This window comes from Cajanus cajan, chromosome 10 (genome assembly GCF_000230855.2).
Source record: "Cajanus cajan strain Asha chromosome 10, NIPB_CcT2T_4, whole genome shotgun sequence".
Taxonomy (NCBI): domain Eukaryota; kingdom Viridiplantae; phylum Streptophyta; class Magnoliopsida; order Fabales; family Fabaceae; genus Cajanus; species Cajanus cajan.
The window spans coordinates 3,445,415-3,464,761 of NC_138526.1; the positions used below are offsets into that span (position 1 = coordinate 3,445,415).

Consider the following 19,347-nt stretch of genomic DNA (forward strand, 5'->3'; position numbering starts at 1 on the left):
AATGACAATAATAATAATGATGACATTGATATTGGTGACAACGTCAATGATTGTGATTGTGGTGATGTGGAGAACATGTGATGGAAGTAGAGGTGATGAAGTTAACAACAATATAGATTATAGAAAAAAAGTACAATAGTGATAGTATGTAATAACTTTATATATAATTGTTTAATCTAAATTATTTATTTTAATATAAGAGTTATTATTAGTTGTTTTCATATTCTCAAGTTAATAAGTGTTCTAATTTGAATCATTTGTTTTTTCTCTTTATACATATACACAAAAAAAAATGCACCATCTTTATAATAAGTGGATGGCTTTATTTCTCCTGAAGTTGTTGGAAGTGAAACCTAAAATAAAATTTGAGATAAAATTTTGTATTTAAATAAAAAATAACTATATAGTGGATCTTTTATTGATATATGTGACATTTTCTAGTTAATAAAATTAGTAGCAAATATTTTTTATGAATGTTTTTCAAACTTGAGCTTTAGTAATTTTACTCTTGTACGAACTACAAGAAATATCATATTAAATGATTTCATGGTTCCATCGGAAAATTTCACATTTTATTAAAAATTTAGTGTCAACTAATCATATGTATTTTTATTTGCTCCTTAAGTAAATTTTTTATGTATACTCTCTTTAATAACTTTTTATAAAATAGGAAATTTACAAATTCAACCATGGAATCGTAACATATTGATGATTATATATGTAGAATCTTTGATATATAGAATATTTAACATGTCTCCAAACATAAAACATTTACTTATATTGAAAAACATATTCGTAGGAGAGGCAAATGTAATTAAGTGTATTTTTTTTTCTTTTTAAATACATAATTCATGTAAAATTTTAAAACTATAATTAAAAATTAATTTGTATTTGTGATACGTGATTTTCGATATAATCAAATAATTGGGACAATGGGTTGTATTTTCATGCAATCATGTAATGACTGAAATTTCGTCGTTCTCACATAAATAAATCTAAATGGAAAATCGCAGAAAACATGAGTTGTTACTACGTAAAATCCAACCTAGCTGTCAAAATGTCAGTTTCGTTGCATGACTTATACGTGCATTAGCTATAAATTGATGGTAGCTCAAATGGCCATTTGAAGTCTCGTGGCGGTTGGAAACATTAATCAAAATGTCTTAGTTTCTAAACTTTCGATCTTTTTCCACTCAATTATTTTTGTACAAATAACACTTGTGGCTCTAGTCTTGTGCTCCTATCATCACACTAAACCAATAAACTTACACATCACGAAATGCAAACAAAAATAAATAATGGTGTCCAATTTGGTAAATAATTTGAAGAAAACAAAGGTTTGTGCGGGAAAAAAGGTATAATGACAAATTGGCACCTTAAATTTTAGGAACCACGCTGCAATAAGAAAAAAATTAAAAATAAAAAAGAATATGCTTTTTTTTTTTAAACATATCTATATCTATTATTTATTTTTTTAATAGATCCATTTTAGTTTTATAACAATGTCATTGATTGATAGAAAATATTTATTAATTTTATAGATGACTAATTTTTGTCGGAAAACTTAATTTACCAATTTTTGTGAATTCTTCTATCCAATCATATTATATTCAATTTTCATATAACAAAATACCAAATCTTTACTTGATCCTTGTCAAAATAAAGTTATCTTAGATTGGTACAAATGGTCTGAGATTCGATCCGAGCTTGTATTCTCCATGACGCAGGATCGATATCTCCTATGACCATTAAATTTTTACTTTGGTGGATCATATTTACTCAAGAAAATTCCTTAGCGTCATGGGTTTAATACCCCCATGACCATTAAAATTTCATTTTGTTGGGTCATACTTATTCAAGAAAATTCTTTAACGCCAAAGGTGAAGTTCCTCTAATAAGTATGGTGACTCCCAGTTCAACAAGTAAAGTCTTGAATCAAATTGGGTACTACCATATATCAAATAATCACATAAGTGAACAATGATATTTAATTTGAGAATCTCTAACATGTTATTGGCTTCCTGTCCGATAGTCTTGAGGGTGTCATTCTCTATCTACTATTTCAAACATCTTAAAAAAGTCCTCACCAAAAAATAAAATAAAATAGGGTAATTGATTTTGAGTTTTGGCTATTATGCTCCTTATTTTCTATAGAAAAACGTCTATCAGTCTATCTCTCCCCATTTTCCCTTGTCTTGCTAAATTGTTCTATTGTCACCCTAAATGTTTTTTGCAGCTGAAAAACACATCCAATACAAATCATCCTTCACATTCTAACCGCTAAACTTTTTTTCTAAAAAAATAGACAGTTTCACATTCCATTGAAGCAGATAAGTTGACATACAAATATCAGAGAGCATAAACTCATCATAAACTATGTGAAGGAAATCCATAAAAGAATTGAAAACCAATTACCCTTGTTATACCACAAAATGGAGAAAGAGGCATGAAATTGTTACAAGAAGATACTATGGTACATTGGTACTAATTAGAAACTATCATATTAAGATCATATTTGAATGATACAATTAATACATATTTATATAATATAAACCATATGCATGAATTAATAAGGATACACAAAAGATAAGAATAACATGAGATGGAGAAATTTAAGATATTTTGTTGGCCAAAATATAAGCACATAATAATACATAGAAAGTAGATGAACCAAATTAAATCACCACCATCTAGTAATTAAAACCAAAAATTTTCCTATGCAGATAACTTGAAAACAGGTTTTTTGGCAGAATCACCTAAATGAGGGTCACGCTTAGCCTTCATCAGATGCCCCAAAACCTTTGCATAACGACGCACCAACTTCTTGAATTTCAAACCTTGAAGGTTTTCCTTCTGTTGCATCCGAACCAGCTGAAGATGATCCTCACTGAAATGTTCACCAAGTGAGTTTCTTGATCCTTTGCTTCTCTCATCACTATTACCACCCTTCTTTGCCTCTTGGTCATCATCTCCTATGATGAGTTGCTTCAAGCTTTTGTGATCACTCTCACCACCACCTTTCACCTCAGCAATGGTTTGAGCAGTTTTTTCCACTGTGGCATCCTTTGTTTTTGCATCATGATCCATTGCTGATATGGGTTTGTGATCATTGCCTTGCAGTGGAAACTGTTTCCTTGTTCTTCTTGACATGGTGATGTCATAGTGGCGTTTCACTGAAGGAGATTGAACCTCCATGAATTTGCTATCTTATTCTCTCTCACTAGTTTTTGGCTTGGTGGTGGTGGTGTTGTACAATCTCAAAGGGGAGCCATGGTGCACCTCTTAGAGAGCAAGATCACTCTTGGGAGAAGGGAAATGTTCACTTTCTTAAAGAGCAAACTAAGGGGTTAGTTTAGAGGGCTTTCAAAAAGGTGAAATGTCTGTTTTCTGGCTGTCCGCGTGTGAAAATTGAAAGATTAACCCTCTAATGCCAATGAACCTGAAGAAAATGAAGTGGGGGAAGTCTCACCAAACTTTGGAAAATTCACTATAATCTGAAAAGGTGTTAGTTGAGTGGGCAAGATAGAGTATCGTATCTAATAGGTTTAAGTCTTCGCTTGTTTATTTAGAGTGAGGTAAATTAAAGTACTTCTAATAGGTCGTAGCTGTTAACCTTTACTTATGTTTGATGTGAAAATGAGGAGTGTTACATTAGATTAAAAATGGGTAAGTTAAATATCATATAATAATATAAGATAGATTCAAAAATGTGATGTTGAAAGGTTTTAAATTAAGATTTAGTGTTTATTTGTGTGGAGGAATCCGTTTATTTCAGGTAGACTTACTCCGTTCAATAACTGATGTTTTACATCAAATTTTAATGATTCAACTGTTGAATTTAAATGCATAGATCAAATATGCAAATTGTTAAAAAATTTGAAAATTCTTTGATACTTTGTTTCATTAATTCAAATCAATGTATAAAATGATTTTGTAATTATCCGTCAGTTTGAATTAATGAAATGAAGTATCAAATGATTTTTAAATTTTTTTTAAAATTTGCAGATTTGATCTATGCATTAAAAATTTTAAATTCAACGATTGGATCATTGAAATTTGATGTAGAATATGAGTTATTGAATGAAATATATATATGAGGAGGGTTCAAAGTATTACATCACTTAATAACTTTATATTAAATATGAATTTTGTAAATCTAACCATTGAATTATAACTTCATATCACTTTATATGTTTATATCAAATTTTGTTAAAATTGAACAACAACTTGAAGGTAATCAAAATGTTTATATTTTATTATATTTTAAAATGTATATATCACATCAATTTTATTTTATAAGAATGAAGTATCAAATCATATTGGATTAATATAAAAATTTTGTATATATGATGGAAGAACAAAAAACTTTCAATCTAACGGTTGAATTTATAATTAAAATTTACATTTAATATAAAGTTATTGAACGGTGTAATACTTTGTGAAAGTTACACCAATATTGTTTGAACTTTCTGTCTCTCTCGATATATATATATATATATATATATATATATATATATATATATGTACTATCCGTACCGCTATGCCGAGCTCGAGCTCGACATCTCAGCGCGGAGTGACCTCAGACACGTGCTAGGCCACGTCAGCTTGACATTCCAATAGGTCATAAACTGATCTCAGGCCCAAGGCCCAACGAAATCCTAATTCACACAAAAGTACATGCATTACTTATACGAAACTCATACACTCACAAACACTAACTTTAGTATCGGAGTGGAACAGCAAACGTACCCAATGAAGGAGGCTCACCGATCTTACCCAGCAGATCGTCCCCTACGACCGATCTCTGGTAAGAATATATATATATATATATATATATATATATATATATATATATATATATATATATATATATATATATACACTTAATCACCTTTATATTCCCTAACAAGTATGAGTAGCAAAATTGATGACGGTTCAACTAGATGATTAACTTAAATAAATATTGAGCAATGAAAAATATTGATCCATGTATGAAATAACCTCATGTATCAATCTAACTGACGATGTAATTGGACGTATGATTATCTGAATTATATTAATAACAAATGTTAAAATAAAGTATATAAATAGATAGTAACTATTACATTACAAATTAATTGTGTAAGATTAAGTTAAATCCCAAAACTCACATTCTAATATAGTATTAAAACTTACCATAGATCTATTCAAGAGTTATCCACCATTTATCCAATACAAATTCCAACAATATTTGGTGTATTAAAAAAATCAAACCCCATTTCAATTAGAAATATAGTTAAAATAAAATATATAATTTACATTATAAATTAATTTTATAAAATTAAGTTATGTCGAAAAATTTATAGGATAAATATTTATTTTTAACTAGAAAGCTATCCCTATATATCTTATACCCTTCCTATACTTTTTAATAAAAAAAATATTCACTATATAGTGGGCAAATAAATGCTCCTTGGGCTTAAGTCTAACATCTTAATTAGACTTCTCTACGTAGGAGTAATTTATTTACCCTCTAATTATCTAAAGTGAGTAGGTGGGTTTGCAGCTTTCAGGTTTAGTGGGAGCTAAGGACCCTTCAATCCACATCCATCATATATAGCTCCTCACCTCATGAATTTCTATTTCTCTGACCATATGGTAAGGTAAATGGGACAGGGAAAAACCAGAATTGGAATAAGGTGAAGGGCATTAAATGAACATTGCTTAGTGTGTGCATGTGGTTATGTTATGGGGTTTTTGTTTGTTGTAGTAGCTAGGGTTAGTGAAAAGTCAGCGTTTTGCTAGGTATAGTTAAGTTCGTTACCTTTGAGCTAACTGTCTAATTGCCAAAAACAGATCACACACCCTTTTGTGTGTGAAGGCAATACTCGTGTTTCTTTCCTCTTTTCTAAGTCATTCAATTGAAGGGTACTAGAAGAAGGTATGGTAGGCTTGTACTTCCTGATCTGAAATTCATGATAATATCATCTCTCCAAAGTACTAAATTACGTGGTATGTTATTATGAGAGAGAGGAAAATTAACAAATTTTCATGAAAAAATCAGAATAATTTGTTAAAGCAATTATTCTAGTCTCAAGACAGATGAGAAAGATGCACATATAGAGCATGTTTAGAATTCATCATGAATTCAAAATATCATAAACCCTAAATATTAATTTACAAACTCTAAATTTTCATAAACAAGTATATGTAGTTTCTATATCAATAATAACAATTCACTACAAAGTGACAGAATTTGGATAAAAAATTTGGAAGTGTCAAATTAATATTTTTATATAAATTAATTTTTTTATTAATTAAAAAAATAATTGAATTTCTCATTTTTTTACTCAATTTTTAGTTTTATTATAATTAATAATATGATAATATATAAATATAATATATATATATATATATATATATATATATATGTGAGAGTATATATAAAAAAGAAATTTAAAAGTTTGGGAGAACTATGACTTCCTCTGTCATAACAAAGATCCGCATGTGACAGTGACATACAAAAAATGTCATTATAAATATAATATATGTAAGTATATATCTATTTGACATATAACTATATATAATTTAGGTGTTGATTTTGAAAGTGGTTTAATAACATATTTTATGTGTTATTATAGTCAATATCAACATTTTTTAACAATATATCAACATTTATTATATTTAATATGTAGAAAAAAGTATTTTTAATAACACATATTATATATGTTATTATATGAAAAAAATTTTATAGTAATTTGGCGTAAAATTATATATGAATTGGATTATAAAATCATATATAAACACATTAATAGTGTGGTTGTTTTATTGGAAATACAAATTCCAAAATAATTGAATAGAAAAGTATCTAAGAAAAAGCTTTGGAATAAACGTATATTTGCCCTCTCCAAATTGAAATTCAAATACATCTAATCATCTACAGAATATATTTCTTTTCCTTATTTTTCACATTCTAATGCACGTTGAATATAAATGTGATCTAACACTGTTTTAACGCTCAACAGAGAAATGAACATAATACAAATATACTTATAAATGTTAAAAGACTAAAAATTAACACATCAGAAAAGGTATATACAAGTACAGTAATTGAAGGCAACATATCTCAATATTAAAAAATAATTATCCATCATAAAAATTTACACCACCAATTAATTACAAATTAATATTGGCATCAATTTTTAAATTAATTAATATAAAAAAATAAACAAATTTATCATTTATTTTTATAAATAAATAATAATTTGTGATTAAACGATAATATAAAATTTATTTACACAATTAGTGTATATTTTACTTACTCAATAATAAAAATGGTTGGTTTCTATTTCTACATCCATATTTTCATCAAAACCCATCATAATAGACCCCGCACTAAAGTAGAGACATCAAATCGATCATCATTGGTAAGAAGTTTTGTTTTCTTTTTCTATAACTAATAAAAGACACTTATGGATAATGTACAAAATAAACTTCTACTATTGAAATTAGCATACGTGATAAATTACATATAATTCAGTTGAAAATATGTGTTTACTACATCACCGTTAATTAATTTCACACAATTAACTAATCAAACGTGTATATAAATTCTTTGATTTTATTTTATAGGCTAGAGCCCTAATTTCGTCTCTTATAATATTTTAAAGTTTTAATTTATCTTCACTTTAATTTTTGGGTTCAATTTAGTCTCGCCTATTAAAAATACTAACAATGTTTGCCTTCCATCTAAATTTCTCAAATGCCGTTTAGGAGTATCCACGTGATTGAGAATCACGGATGTGATTCGCACGATTTTTACTCAGCAGATTTTTTTATGTGATCCACACCGTGAGAATCACGGACGTGATTGAAAATCATGAGTCGTGATTCTCACGACTCTTTAATGGCGTTTGAGAAATTTAGACGGAAGACAAATATTGTTAATATTTTTTATGGATGGGACTAAATTGAACCCAAAAATTAAAGTGAGACTAAATTAAAACTTAAAAAATATTATAAGGGAGGGTTTTAACCTATTTTATATTTTTCATATTTCAAATTCCCAAATTTTGAATGATAATTCTGAATTGATCGATTAGCAGGTCCAACACCCACATGCAATTGGGTCTGAAGAGACAAGCCCCAAACAAAGTCCAACCCATATATGCTCAGTTGTTAGCAAGCATGGATGGGCCCATTCATCCCCACCCCTCTCAGACAACGTTAAACACTCACCAATCCTAAACCAAACAACAAATAACAATTAAATTGTTGTAAAATAATTCAAAACTTTACGCTAATAATAAATTTAAATTGTAAACCATATATATATGCTGGAAAACTTTCCATATATCTTTTTGATTTTGAGTATGAACATATATAGGTATAGGAACCAAATCACTTTCATTTTTGTCTCCTATATCTTTTCAAACGAAAAATGTTGCTTTTTCAATTTTAAAATTTAGAAAAACAATGTTATTTAAAAAATAAATTATTTATTACAATGCTATCTTTTAATTGAAGACGGTTACAAATGAATACATTTTTCTTTAAAAGAAAAAATCTCCGTTGGTATTTGGCAAAAGGAAAAATATACATGTTATACTTGGTATTCATTATATAAGGCGTAAATAAATTTATAAATCTCCTAACCCGTAATTATTAGTGGACATGTTAACCTCAAGCGTGTGGTTCAGCGGTAAGGATTGATCCACGCTTAAGCAAGGTCAGGGGTTCGAATCTTACCTTGTGTATGCAGCCGCGTTAAATCTTGGGGTTAACTATTCCACCCTTTGAGATGCCTCCAACGTAGCAAGGACGTACCCAAAAAATTAGTGGACATGTTAGCTTGACACATAAAACTCATATTTAGAGGTAAAATATTATAGGGTAGGGATTAGTTATTAGTTTTGTTAATAATTAAATTCTATATAAAAATAATTGCTCGATTATTTTTAGTGGAAAATTTTAATTATTTATTTATATACAAGATTTAAACTCAGAATTTTATTTTAGAAGATCGAGTTCAATATCATTTAAAGATTACTTATTAATTTTGGAAGTTTGATTTAGGTATACTTTAATTTCTTCAAACAAAATGGAACAATAAGGTTAACATTTGAGATTTTGAATGATTTGTCAATTGCTTCTATAAATACTAGAGGGGTCGAAGCACTTCGTGTCTCTAATAGTTATACATAGATAGAATATTAAAAGATTGTGTGTAATTATTTAAAAAGAATATATAACATTTTTTTTATGTTTAAGGTATATAATGGTCTATTAAAAAGTGAGACCCCTCCCGCTACTCTTTCTTTCCCACTCAACACTCCTCTATTTCACTCTCACTCTCATACTCTCTTCTCCCCCAATTCTCTACTCACTTGTTGATTCTTCTTGGTGATCTCAGGTGCTGAGTAGTGGTGTTGGAGGCTTTAACTGAGGCTCGGATTTCTCTCTTCTTCTCCTCCATTTTCTCTCGTTCTTCCCTCCCGGAGCTCGGAATCTTCTCCATCGAGGTAAGGGATGCTAGGATTTGTGCTGGTTGTTTGTTGAGTGAGTTGGAAACTCACGGATTGTTTGATTCTCGAAGATTGATGAGCTGTTTTGATGAAAATCCATTTTTCGGGGTTTCGGGGTTATGATGAAAATTTGGTGTTTTTCTATGTTTGATGGTTGCATGTGGAAAAAGGGGTGATTTTTGAGCTGTTGGTTGAAAATGTGGTTCTTTGAATGGTTTGCATGTGCTTGGGATGTTTGATTTTGCAGGTTTTGGGGAAAATTTTTGAACTTGGAGAGTTGTTGTTTGGTAGGACATCGGGTGCAATTCTTGGCGTCGGGTGCGTGACCATCAAAGGGTTCTATTGGTCAAGCTCGTCGGGCGCAAGGTTGTGTGTGCCAGGCGAGCTTGAGAATGGAAGCCCCTTGATGGCTCACGCCGGGTGTGGTTGGACTGTGCTGGGTGCGTTATCAGTCAGGGACTCACTTTCTTGGGGTTCTGATACGGCGCTGGCGTGATTTGATCTCGCCGGGAGTGGAGACTCCTTGGGAGTCTCTGCCAGGGGTGGCACTGGGCGCAATTGGTATTGCGCCGGGCGTGAGACCTTGGGGAGGTCTGTGCCTTCCCTGCGCCGAGCGCGGGTTTGGTACGTCGGGCGTGGGAGAATCTTGAGAGTCTCTGCCTTCTAGCACGTTGGGTGCAATTGGAATTGCGCCGGGCGCGTTTGAGCCTTGGAGCTCTCTGGTTGGGCCACGTCGGGCGCAACCATGAGTGCGCTAGGAGTGGATGTGTTCTTTCCTTATATGCTGATATATGTTGATTTAAGCTGTTAATGATGAATGTTATTGAGCTGAGTGATGATTGTGCTGTGTTGTGAGAGATGTTCATGCTGAATTATAATGTTTAAGCTGTATTGTTGTAAAAGTTGAGTTGTGCCGTATGTTGTATGTTGTTATTGTTGTTATGCTGTGCTGTGTTGAATATTGATATAAACTGTTGTAGGTCGTAAGGCTGAGCTGTTGTAGGCCGTAAGGCTGAGTTGTTGTAGGCCGTAAGGCTGAGTTGTTGTAGTTCGTAAGGCTGAGCTGTTGTAGGAGATCTCCGAGATGATATGCGTGACGACGCATTGTTTGTTTAATATTGAATTTGCTGAATGATGTGAGTTGTATATTGATGTGTTGTATGATGATCTTGTTGAACTCAATAATGTGCTGATAAGCTGTAGCTGTTTATAATTTTTGTAATTATATATATATATATATATATATATATATATATATATATATATATATATATATTGATTCTTTTCATTAGCTTACCCTTGTTTCCATGTGGTTTGGACTGCAATGATCATACTATGTATGGGAGCAGAATAGGGATAGGTTGGTGTGTTGAGACAGGTCTGCAGCTGGCAGATGGAGTTGATACTTTTGATATTTTGATGTTTTAGCTACTTAGTGTAGCAATTTGACTGTATTTTGTATATTGATTTTAAGCCTCATACTAGACATATGTGTATATATTCTATTTTATATATTTATGCTCTATTTTAAATAAAAGCTCATTTTTTCCATTTTCCTCTCACCTAACACACTTTTATGTGGTATTTGAAATGGTGGAAAGAAAATTTGAAAATATTACTATATTAAGTTAAAATAAATTTAAAATACAATAGTTTTTTCTATTTTCTTTTAATTTCCTTTATTACTAAAAAAAAAATATTAATACATATTTATTTTTTATCTATTTTTTTTCCTTTCCTCCTAACTTACAATTATGTTCCTTGAGATGATGCTTACGCTTAGGCTATTCTGTAACTACTTGCATTGCAATTAACATTCATATATTATATTAAATTCGATTGTGGGCCCCGTAAGGTTGTTTCTCTAAAATTGGAAGGCAAATTAATAACTTCCATAATAACTATCGTATTGGGTTATTTAACAAAATTATTCTTATAATTAATTTTTTTCTTAAAAACAATGTAATACAAAACTTTTTTTTTTACATAATATTATTAAAAATATAAATAGAAAAGATGTAACTAATATTATATTAAAAAATTAGTATAACATTTATTTTGAGAATTATGTTTCTTAATATGAGACTTATTATCAAGTGATAGATAAGAAATAGGAGAGGTAACAACATGCAATACCACAGCACGAGCAGGGCTACCCATGCCTTTAAAAAGGATAAAATCTCCTGAACAAGCAAATTGCATCAGCTTTCATGATAAGACGACAAAATCTACTGTTGTTTTGGACTTCATATAATCCAAAATTAAGTATTTTTTTTTTCATGTGGTCCATGGTGGACAATGTGGTTTAAATTGTTAGATTTGTGTTGGATTTAATCCATAGTTGATATTAGTCACCGCTTATAAGGAATAGAATTATTTATATATTATTTATTTAATATTTTATTTAATGTAAATGACTGTTTTGTCCAACCATTTATTTTATAACCTTTGTGTTGCAAAATTGACATTTTTTATCATAATGTTGATGTGAGAAATTGATTTTCTTGGCCTTAATTGTTGAAGTGAAACTTTTTCTTTTTTTTTTTCCCCATAATTAAGGTTGACATGGTTGTCGTTTGTGTTGTGAAATTGACAATTTTGATTGGAGTCCTAAATGTGAGAAATTGAATTGTTTGTGTTGTGAAATTGACAATTTTGATTGGAATCCTAAATGTGAGAAATTGAATTTTTTTGGCCTTAGCTGTTGAAGTGAAACTCTTCCCTTTTTTTATCTATGATCAAAGTTGACATGGTTGTCGTTTGTGTTGTGAAATTGATTATCTTGATTGGAACCCTAAATGCTATTGGTTGCCGCTATTTTTCACCACTCTTTCACCTCACAATATTGGTTGCCGCTGGATTTACAAAATTAAATACAATGCTAATGGAATTGTTGAACACTACAAGGCTCGACTTGTCGCTAAAGGTTATACCCAACTTGAAGGTTTGGATTACCTTGATACTTTTTCTCTGGTTGCTAAACTCACCAATGTTTGTCTTGCTCTTGCTCTTGCTACCATTCACAACTGGCATCTTGATGAGGACATGGGCAAGGATTTAGGAGCACTCAAAGGACTTGGAGGACCAATGACTAGGGCGAGGACTAAAAAGGCCAAAGATGCTTTGCAACAAGTTACGGCCCTCATTCTTGAAGAAATGCCTAAAGATGAAAACAAGGCCAAGATGGTGAATTGTATCAAGGATTATGAAGCCTAATTACTCTATGGTGTTCTTAGTAATTGTAATTAGTAAATAAAGGCCTAAAACTCTTGTTAAAGTGGCTGCCAACTCTTTTTGGGCTGCACCACTTATTGGGCTAGTTTTTTAAGCAAGTTATTTTTATCAAATAAGGCCCAAAACCTTTGGGATGAGTCAGCCATGAGGCATACCAGAGGGGTGCACGAATTTAGCATGTGTTTTATTTAATGTTTTAGTGGTCATAATTGTTAGGCTTAGTGGAAGTTCAATAATTGCCCACTAAAGTGTTTTTTTATAATATTTTGTCATTAGTGGTCATAATTCAGGCTTAGTGGAGTCCATTATTTGTCCACTAATGTAAGTGAAGGTTGTTGATTGTAAGCTATATAAGCTGCCCATAGGGATGAATAAAATCATATCAGAATTTGAGTTTTATTTACTGAGAGTAATTCTCTAATTGTTCTTGAGTGATTCAGGAATTTAGGCATATCAAAGGATAATCCACAATTCTTTGTGTGAAGCCTTTCCTTGGGAGAGTGATTCTTCCTTCATTCCTTTTTACTGTTTCCTTACCTCCATTTCTAACATTCTAATTTTCTTACTTTCATTCCAGAAATTAAATCCCAGATTTTTAACCCAAAGGATCCTTCTATACATTCCAGAGAATTAAATCTCAGATTTTTAACCCAAAAGATCCTTCCTTACATTCCAGAAAATTAAGTTCCAGAATTTGAACCCAAAAGATCCTTCTTCATTCCTTGTGCAAATTAGGAATCCTATCACATCTTAAACAATTAGACGTCAATAATGCTTTTCTCCATGGTGAATTACATGAATAAGTCTACATGAAATTACCTCCCTAGTTTTCTCCAACTCATCCCAACCAGGTCTGCAAGTTGCAACTTTCCATTTATGGCTTAAAACAGGCTAGTCGACAATGGTTTACTTGACTCTCCTCCTTTCTTCTCCAGCATGGTTACCATCAATGCTTGTCTGATCATTCTTTGTTTCTCAAGTTCTCCGACTCAATGATTATTGCTCTTTTTGTCTATGTAGATGACATTGTTCTTATAGGAAATAATCTCCTTGAAATCCAACGTATCACTAAGATTCTTAATGACACATTCAAAATCAAGGATTTAGGTGATCTCAAATATTTATTGGGCATTGAAATAGCTCGAAACAAGTTTGGCATACATATCTCTTAAAGGAAATATGTTCTAGGTATTTTATTTGATTGTGGTATGCTTGCTTCTCGTCCAATTTCAACACCAATGGATTATTGCCCTCGTCTTTCATCCACTACCAGCATTCCGCTTCATGATCCATTAGCTTACAGAAGACTTATTGGAAGACTCATATATCTTACTACTACTTGCGGTGATATTACTTATGTTGTTCCCCATCTCAATCAATTTGTTTCTGCTCCTACCATATCCCATTCTCAAACTACTTTTTTGTATACTTTGCTACTTGAAGCAAGAACCTGGTTTTGGGATTTTCTTCTCTACCAACAAATCATCTCAACTCAAAGCTTTTAGTGACTTAGATTAGGTTGGCTGTCCTAATTCTTGATGCTCCATTATCAATTTTTATATTTATCTTGGTGATTCTCTCATATCTTGTCTCTCGCAGCTCTTTTGAGGCTAAATACTGTGCCCTGGCTTCCACCACCTGTGAGTTTCAATGGCTCACTTTTCTTCTTCAAGATTTTAGAGTCTCCTTCACTCGTCCAGTTCTTCTTTATTGTGACAATCAATCCGCTCTTCAAATAGCAACAAATCAAGTTTTCCATGAGCATATTAAACATATAGAGATTGACTGTCATAATGTTTGTGAAAAGTTCAACTCTGATTTGATCAAGCTTCTTCCGGTGCCTTTATCTCTCCAACTTGTGGACATATTCACTAAGGCGCTTTCTCTGACTCTGTTTCAAAGTTTTCGTCAGTGTTTTAAAAACCGAATCGGACCGGTCAATTGGACCGGTTGACCTAGGAACCGTTGGTCTAGTCGGTCCGAATCTTAAGTTGGATCGGTTATACATTTGACCCATTTCAAACCGGATTGAACCGGTCAATTTTCCGGTCCGACTAGTGAATCGGTAGGTCAAACCAGTTCAACCACAAATTTTTTTTTATTTTTTTAAAGGACTACAAACCACAAAAATAACAATGAGATTTAAATATATTAATGAAAGAACAAAGAGTCTTATTAAACATAACAATGACTACTTGTTCTAATGTATTTATTTGTAATATATGCAACTTAAATAACTTTTATAACATATTATTAATTTTAAATTATATATTTAATAATATAATATCTATGTAGATATTACATATTTTATTTTGTGATATCAATTGCAAGCATATTATATATGTACATATTATTTATATTTTTAATTTTTATTAATATATAGTTTAACATGTAATTTTTTATTATGTATTTCTTTATACAAATAAAAATAAAGATAACTTTAAATAAGATGGAAATTGAAATTTAAAATAAGATATGAATTTATTAAAATTTATAAGTATAAAATATATTTAACATGAATAATTTTTTTAAAAAAAATAATAAAAACCGAGTCATGCGATTTAATTAGTGACTCACCGGTTCAACTTTTGACCCATTGACCTAGTACCCTAACCGGTTTGATGACCGGTCCAATTTTTAAAACTATGAATTTCATACCAAGTTGGGCATGTTAAACATCCATTTCTAGCTTAGAGGGAGGGGGTCTCAACAATAATTTCTATTAGCAAAAATAATTTTTGTTACTTTTCTGCTACATCTTTATATGTTAGTTTCTTTGTCCTTTGTGTTATTTCTTTTTCAATTTTCCTTGTATATATCAACTTATCTTTCTGAATAATAGCAAGGTAGTACCTTATTGCTTTCTCTTCCTTTCCGTTTCTCTTAATTTTTCATTCTTGTGAATATAATGAAAATGTCACTCGAAAGAATCAATTCTCAGCTGTTTAATAACAAAGAAATTGGCAAAAAGTTGCACCGTTTTACTTTCGCAAATCAAAGAAGAAAATATACAATAACATGTTTGAGAAAGAAAATAATCGATTAAAGTTAATTTATAACCGATTATGAACTTTTTCTCTCTCAAAAAGTATATATTTTGTTGATTTATTAAATTAAAATCTTAATTTAATAAATTAAATAAAAAATCAATTGATTTTTTTATTTAATCAATTAAATCAAAATGGTAATCAATTATTTAATTTAAAAACAAATTATAATCTAGAGATTTTGTTTGGATAAGTATATTAAAAAATCATTTTAAGTTATTTAATTTTGTTTGCATACAATAAAAAAATAAAAATAAAAAGAATGTTGTACTGCAAATAAACTTTCCGGTTTCTAAAAAATAAACAAAATTTAGGGTAAAACAACTATTAATAATTTAATTCATTCACTCAAATTTACAATTTATTTTTCAAACAATTTCATCTGCTAAAGAAACAATTAAAAACTATAAAATTAATTTTTGCTCGATAAACTCTAAATTTTTAGAGTATTTAGAATAGTTTGTCAACTTTAACATGTGTTGAAATGGATTGATTATGTAACATATAGTTAATAATATGACATAATATTATATTAACAATTAATGCATCACATTAACATCAATGTGTTACACCTGTTCTTTTGTTGATGTTTTACATCAACAACAAAATAATGATATTAGCTCACTACAAGAAAAATTATTATTATTTATGAAATATTATTTATGAAATTTTTTTCGTAGATAATATTTAGTTATCTATGGAATTTTTTTCGTAGATAACTTTTAGTTATCTACGGAATTTTTTTCGTAGATAACTTTTAGTTATCTACGGAATATTACCTACGAAATTATTTTCGTAGATAATATTTAGTTATCTACGAAAATTTCCGTAGATAACTTCACCCATAGATAAATTTTGTAGGTAAAACATTTTATTTGAAACATTAGTTAACATATTTTATTATCTTTTCATTTGAATTTATTGTAAAATAATTAAAATATTTAATTTATCATCATTAAAAAAATAATCATTATAAGATTTAATTTTTTTAATTTAATTATTTATTATAATACTTTTAGTCACCGTATTAACCAAAAAATATATCTTTGATTAAAATATATTTTAAAATTTTAGTTAATTCATTATAATATTTTAAAATAAATATTTTTAAAAATTGTCATTAGATAAGTTATTTTTAAAAATTTTCGTAGATAAGTTATCTATGGAAATTTTCGTAGATAACTTTACCTGTAGATAAATTTCGTAAGTAATACATTTTATTTGAAACATCAATTAACATATTTTATTACTTTTCATTTTAACTTATTGTAAAATAATTAGAATATTTAATTTAGCATCATTAAAAAAATAATCATTATAATATTTAATTTTTTTAATTTAATTATTTATTATAATACTTTTAGTCACTGTATTGACCAAAAAATAAATTTTAGATTAAAATATATTTTAAAATTATTTTTGGCTAAAATATATTCTAAAATTTTAGTTAATTCATTATAATATTTTAAAATAAATATTATTAAAAATTGTCATTAGATAAGTTATCTACGGAAATTTCTGTAGATAAGTTATCTATGGAAATTTTCATAGATAACTTATCTACGAAAAAATCCGTAGATAACTTATCTACGAAAATATCCATAGGTAACTTATTTACGGATTTTTCCGTAGATAAGTTATCTACGAAAATTTTCATAGATAACTTCACCTGTAAATAAATTTCTTAGGTTACATTTTATTTAAAACATCAATTAACATATTTTATTATCTTTTCATTTTAATTTATTGTAAAATAATTAGAATATTTAATTTAGCATCTGTTCTTATTGGAGATCGGTCGTAGGGGACGATCTGCTGGGTAAGATCGGTGAGCCTCCTTCACTAGGTACGCTTGTTGTTCCAAGACGAGGATAGTACCTACAAAAGAGACTCCGATGCTAAAGTTAGTGTTTGTGGGTGTATGAGTCTCGTATAAGTAATGCACGTACCTTTGTGTGAATTAGGGTTTCATTGGGCCTTGGGCCTAAGATCAGTTATGACCTATTTGGATGTCGGGCTGGCGTTGCCTAGCGCGTGTCCGAGGTCACTCCGCGCTGAGATGCCGAGCTCGAGCTCGGCATAGCAGTACGGATAGTACACTAGCCCCCGAGCTCCGAAGACTGTGGGTCGAGGTGTTAATGCCGAGCGTTCTCTGTTGTACTGCCATGTGTCATAACTGTCAGTTCGTGTTCCGAAACGCGGGGGCGGCGCGTTAATGGGAATGACGGTTATGTAATGATGGTAATGCTTCATCATTTTGGGGCCTCATTAATGTGCTGTCAGTCTTGTCCCCTTGTTGACACGTGTTATTGCCGTTTTGAATTTTGAAGGCCCCTTTTCTCTCTCTCGCGCCCTTTCTCCTTTCACTTTACTCTTTTCCATTGTCTTGCTTCCAACGCCTCTTCGTTTTTCTCTGCTTATTCTCCGTCTTTGCTTTCTTTGTCTCCGTTCTCCTCTGTCGACTTCTCCGGCAACCGAGTTTTCATCTTTCGTTATTGTTCTTTCATTTGTCAAAGGAGTACCAGGTACTTCGATTTCCCTATCTTCTTCCTTTTCTCAAATCTTTTCATCTTCTTGATGGTTGGTAACAGTGATGCCGCTCCTTCCGCACCTGCTAAGGGTAAAGGAAAGACGCGCGGTAAGGCGATGGCCGCCGAGACGGCCACGGCCGAAAAGAAAAAGGGGGGAGCCAGCCCAAGGAACCCTTCCCCGTCATCCCTGGCTACGACTGGGTCAGGGGTGACATTGGGGAATTCCAAAGTGTCTTCAAGTCGTTCATGGAGATAAATGTGATGCAGAAATCGCATAGGATCTGTGAACCATCCATTTCTAAGCTTATCCGGCTTGAACCCTGTCAGCCCGATGAGCGTGTATATATGGGGGGTACCTCTAACCCTCCTTTCTTTTACATGTACCAGTGTTTTTTTAGGGACTTAGGCGTATGCCTTCCCTTTACCCAATTTGAGTGTGATTTTTTAAATTTTATCAACTCGGCTCCTTGCCAGTTGCACCCCAATAGTTGGGGTTTTTTGTGGGCCTTCCAGGTCCTGTGCTCGACCCTAGGGATAGAGGTATCTCTCCCTGTTTTTCTTCATTTCTACCAACTGAAACTGGGTTTACCTCCCTATGGTTGGGTGTCGTTGAGTGGTAGTAAGGATGGAGGACTATTTTCTCTCTACTCCCAGTCTTACAAGAATTTCAAACAAGAGTTCTTACGGGTTTTGCTCAAGGAGGTCGACCAGCTGAAAGATGAGGTGTTCTACTTCGGCGGGTTGTCGAAGTTCCCTCTTTAATGGAGGCAGGCTCCGGCCAGGTTTAATGGGTCGGCCAATCTGCAATTGACGGCCTCAGACGTTGCTGCCATTAAAGACCTAGAAGCACTTCCTCGTCCCTTGGATTGCAAGCTCGTTTTGTCGCTTGCTAACTCGACGTACAAGGAAAGGGGTCTAGAGAGTGAGTACCTTGTCTTTGTTAGCTGTTAGGGTTTGTAAAATTTTCTTTTATTGATGTATCTGATTCTTGTATTTGCAGGCATAATGGGCAAAAGCAAGTGGCGCGAGCTA

General features: G+C 31.2%; 1 protein-coding gene across 1 annotated transcript; it reads right to left on the reverse strand.

The window, feature by feature from the left end:
- Positions 1–2,392: 2,392 nt before the first annotated feature.
- LOC109806521 (uncharacterized) lies at positions 2,393–3,401 on the reverse strand. Its single transcript, XM_020368953.3, has one exon. The coding sequence runs from the start codon at positions 3,193–3,195 to the stop codon at positions 2,716–2,718; it is 480 nt and encodes a 159-aa protein (XP_020224542.1). The 5' UTR covers positions 3,196–3,401; the 3' UTR covers positions 2,393–2,715.
- Positions 3,402–19,347: the final 15,946 nt, after the last annotated feature.

Excerpts from the sequence above, each read along its gene's own strand:
- LOC109806521 (XM_020368953.3), bottom strand. The coding sequence starts at position 3,195 with ATGGAGGTTCAATCTCCTTCAGTGAAACGCCACTATGACATCACCATG.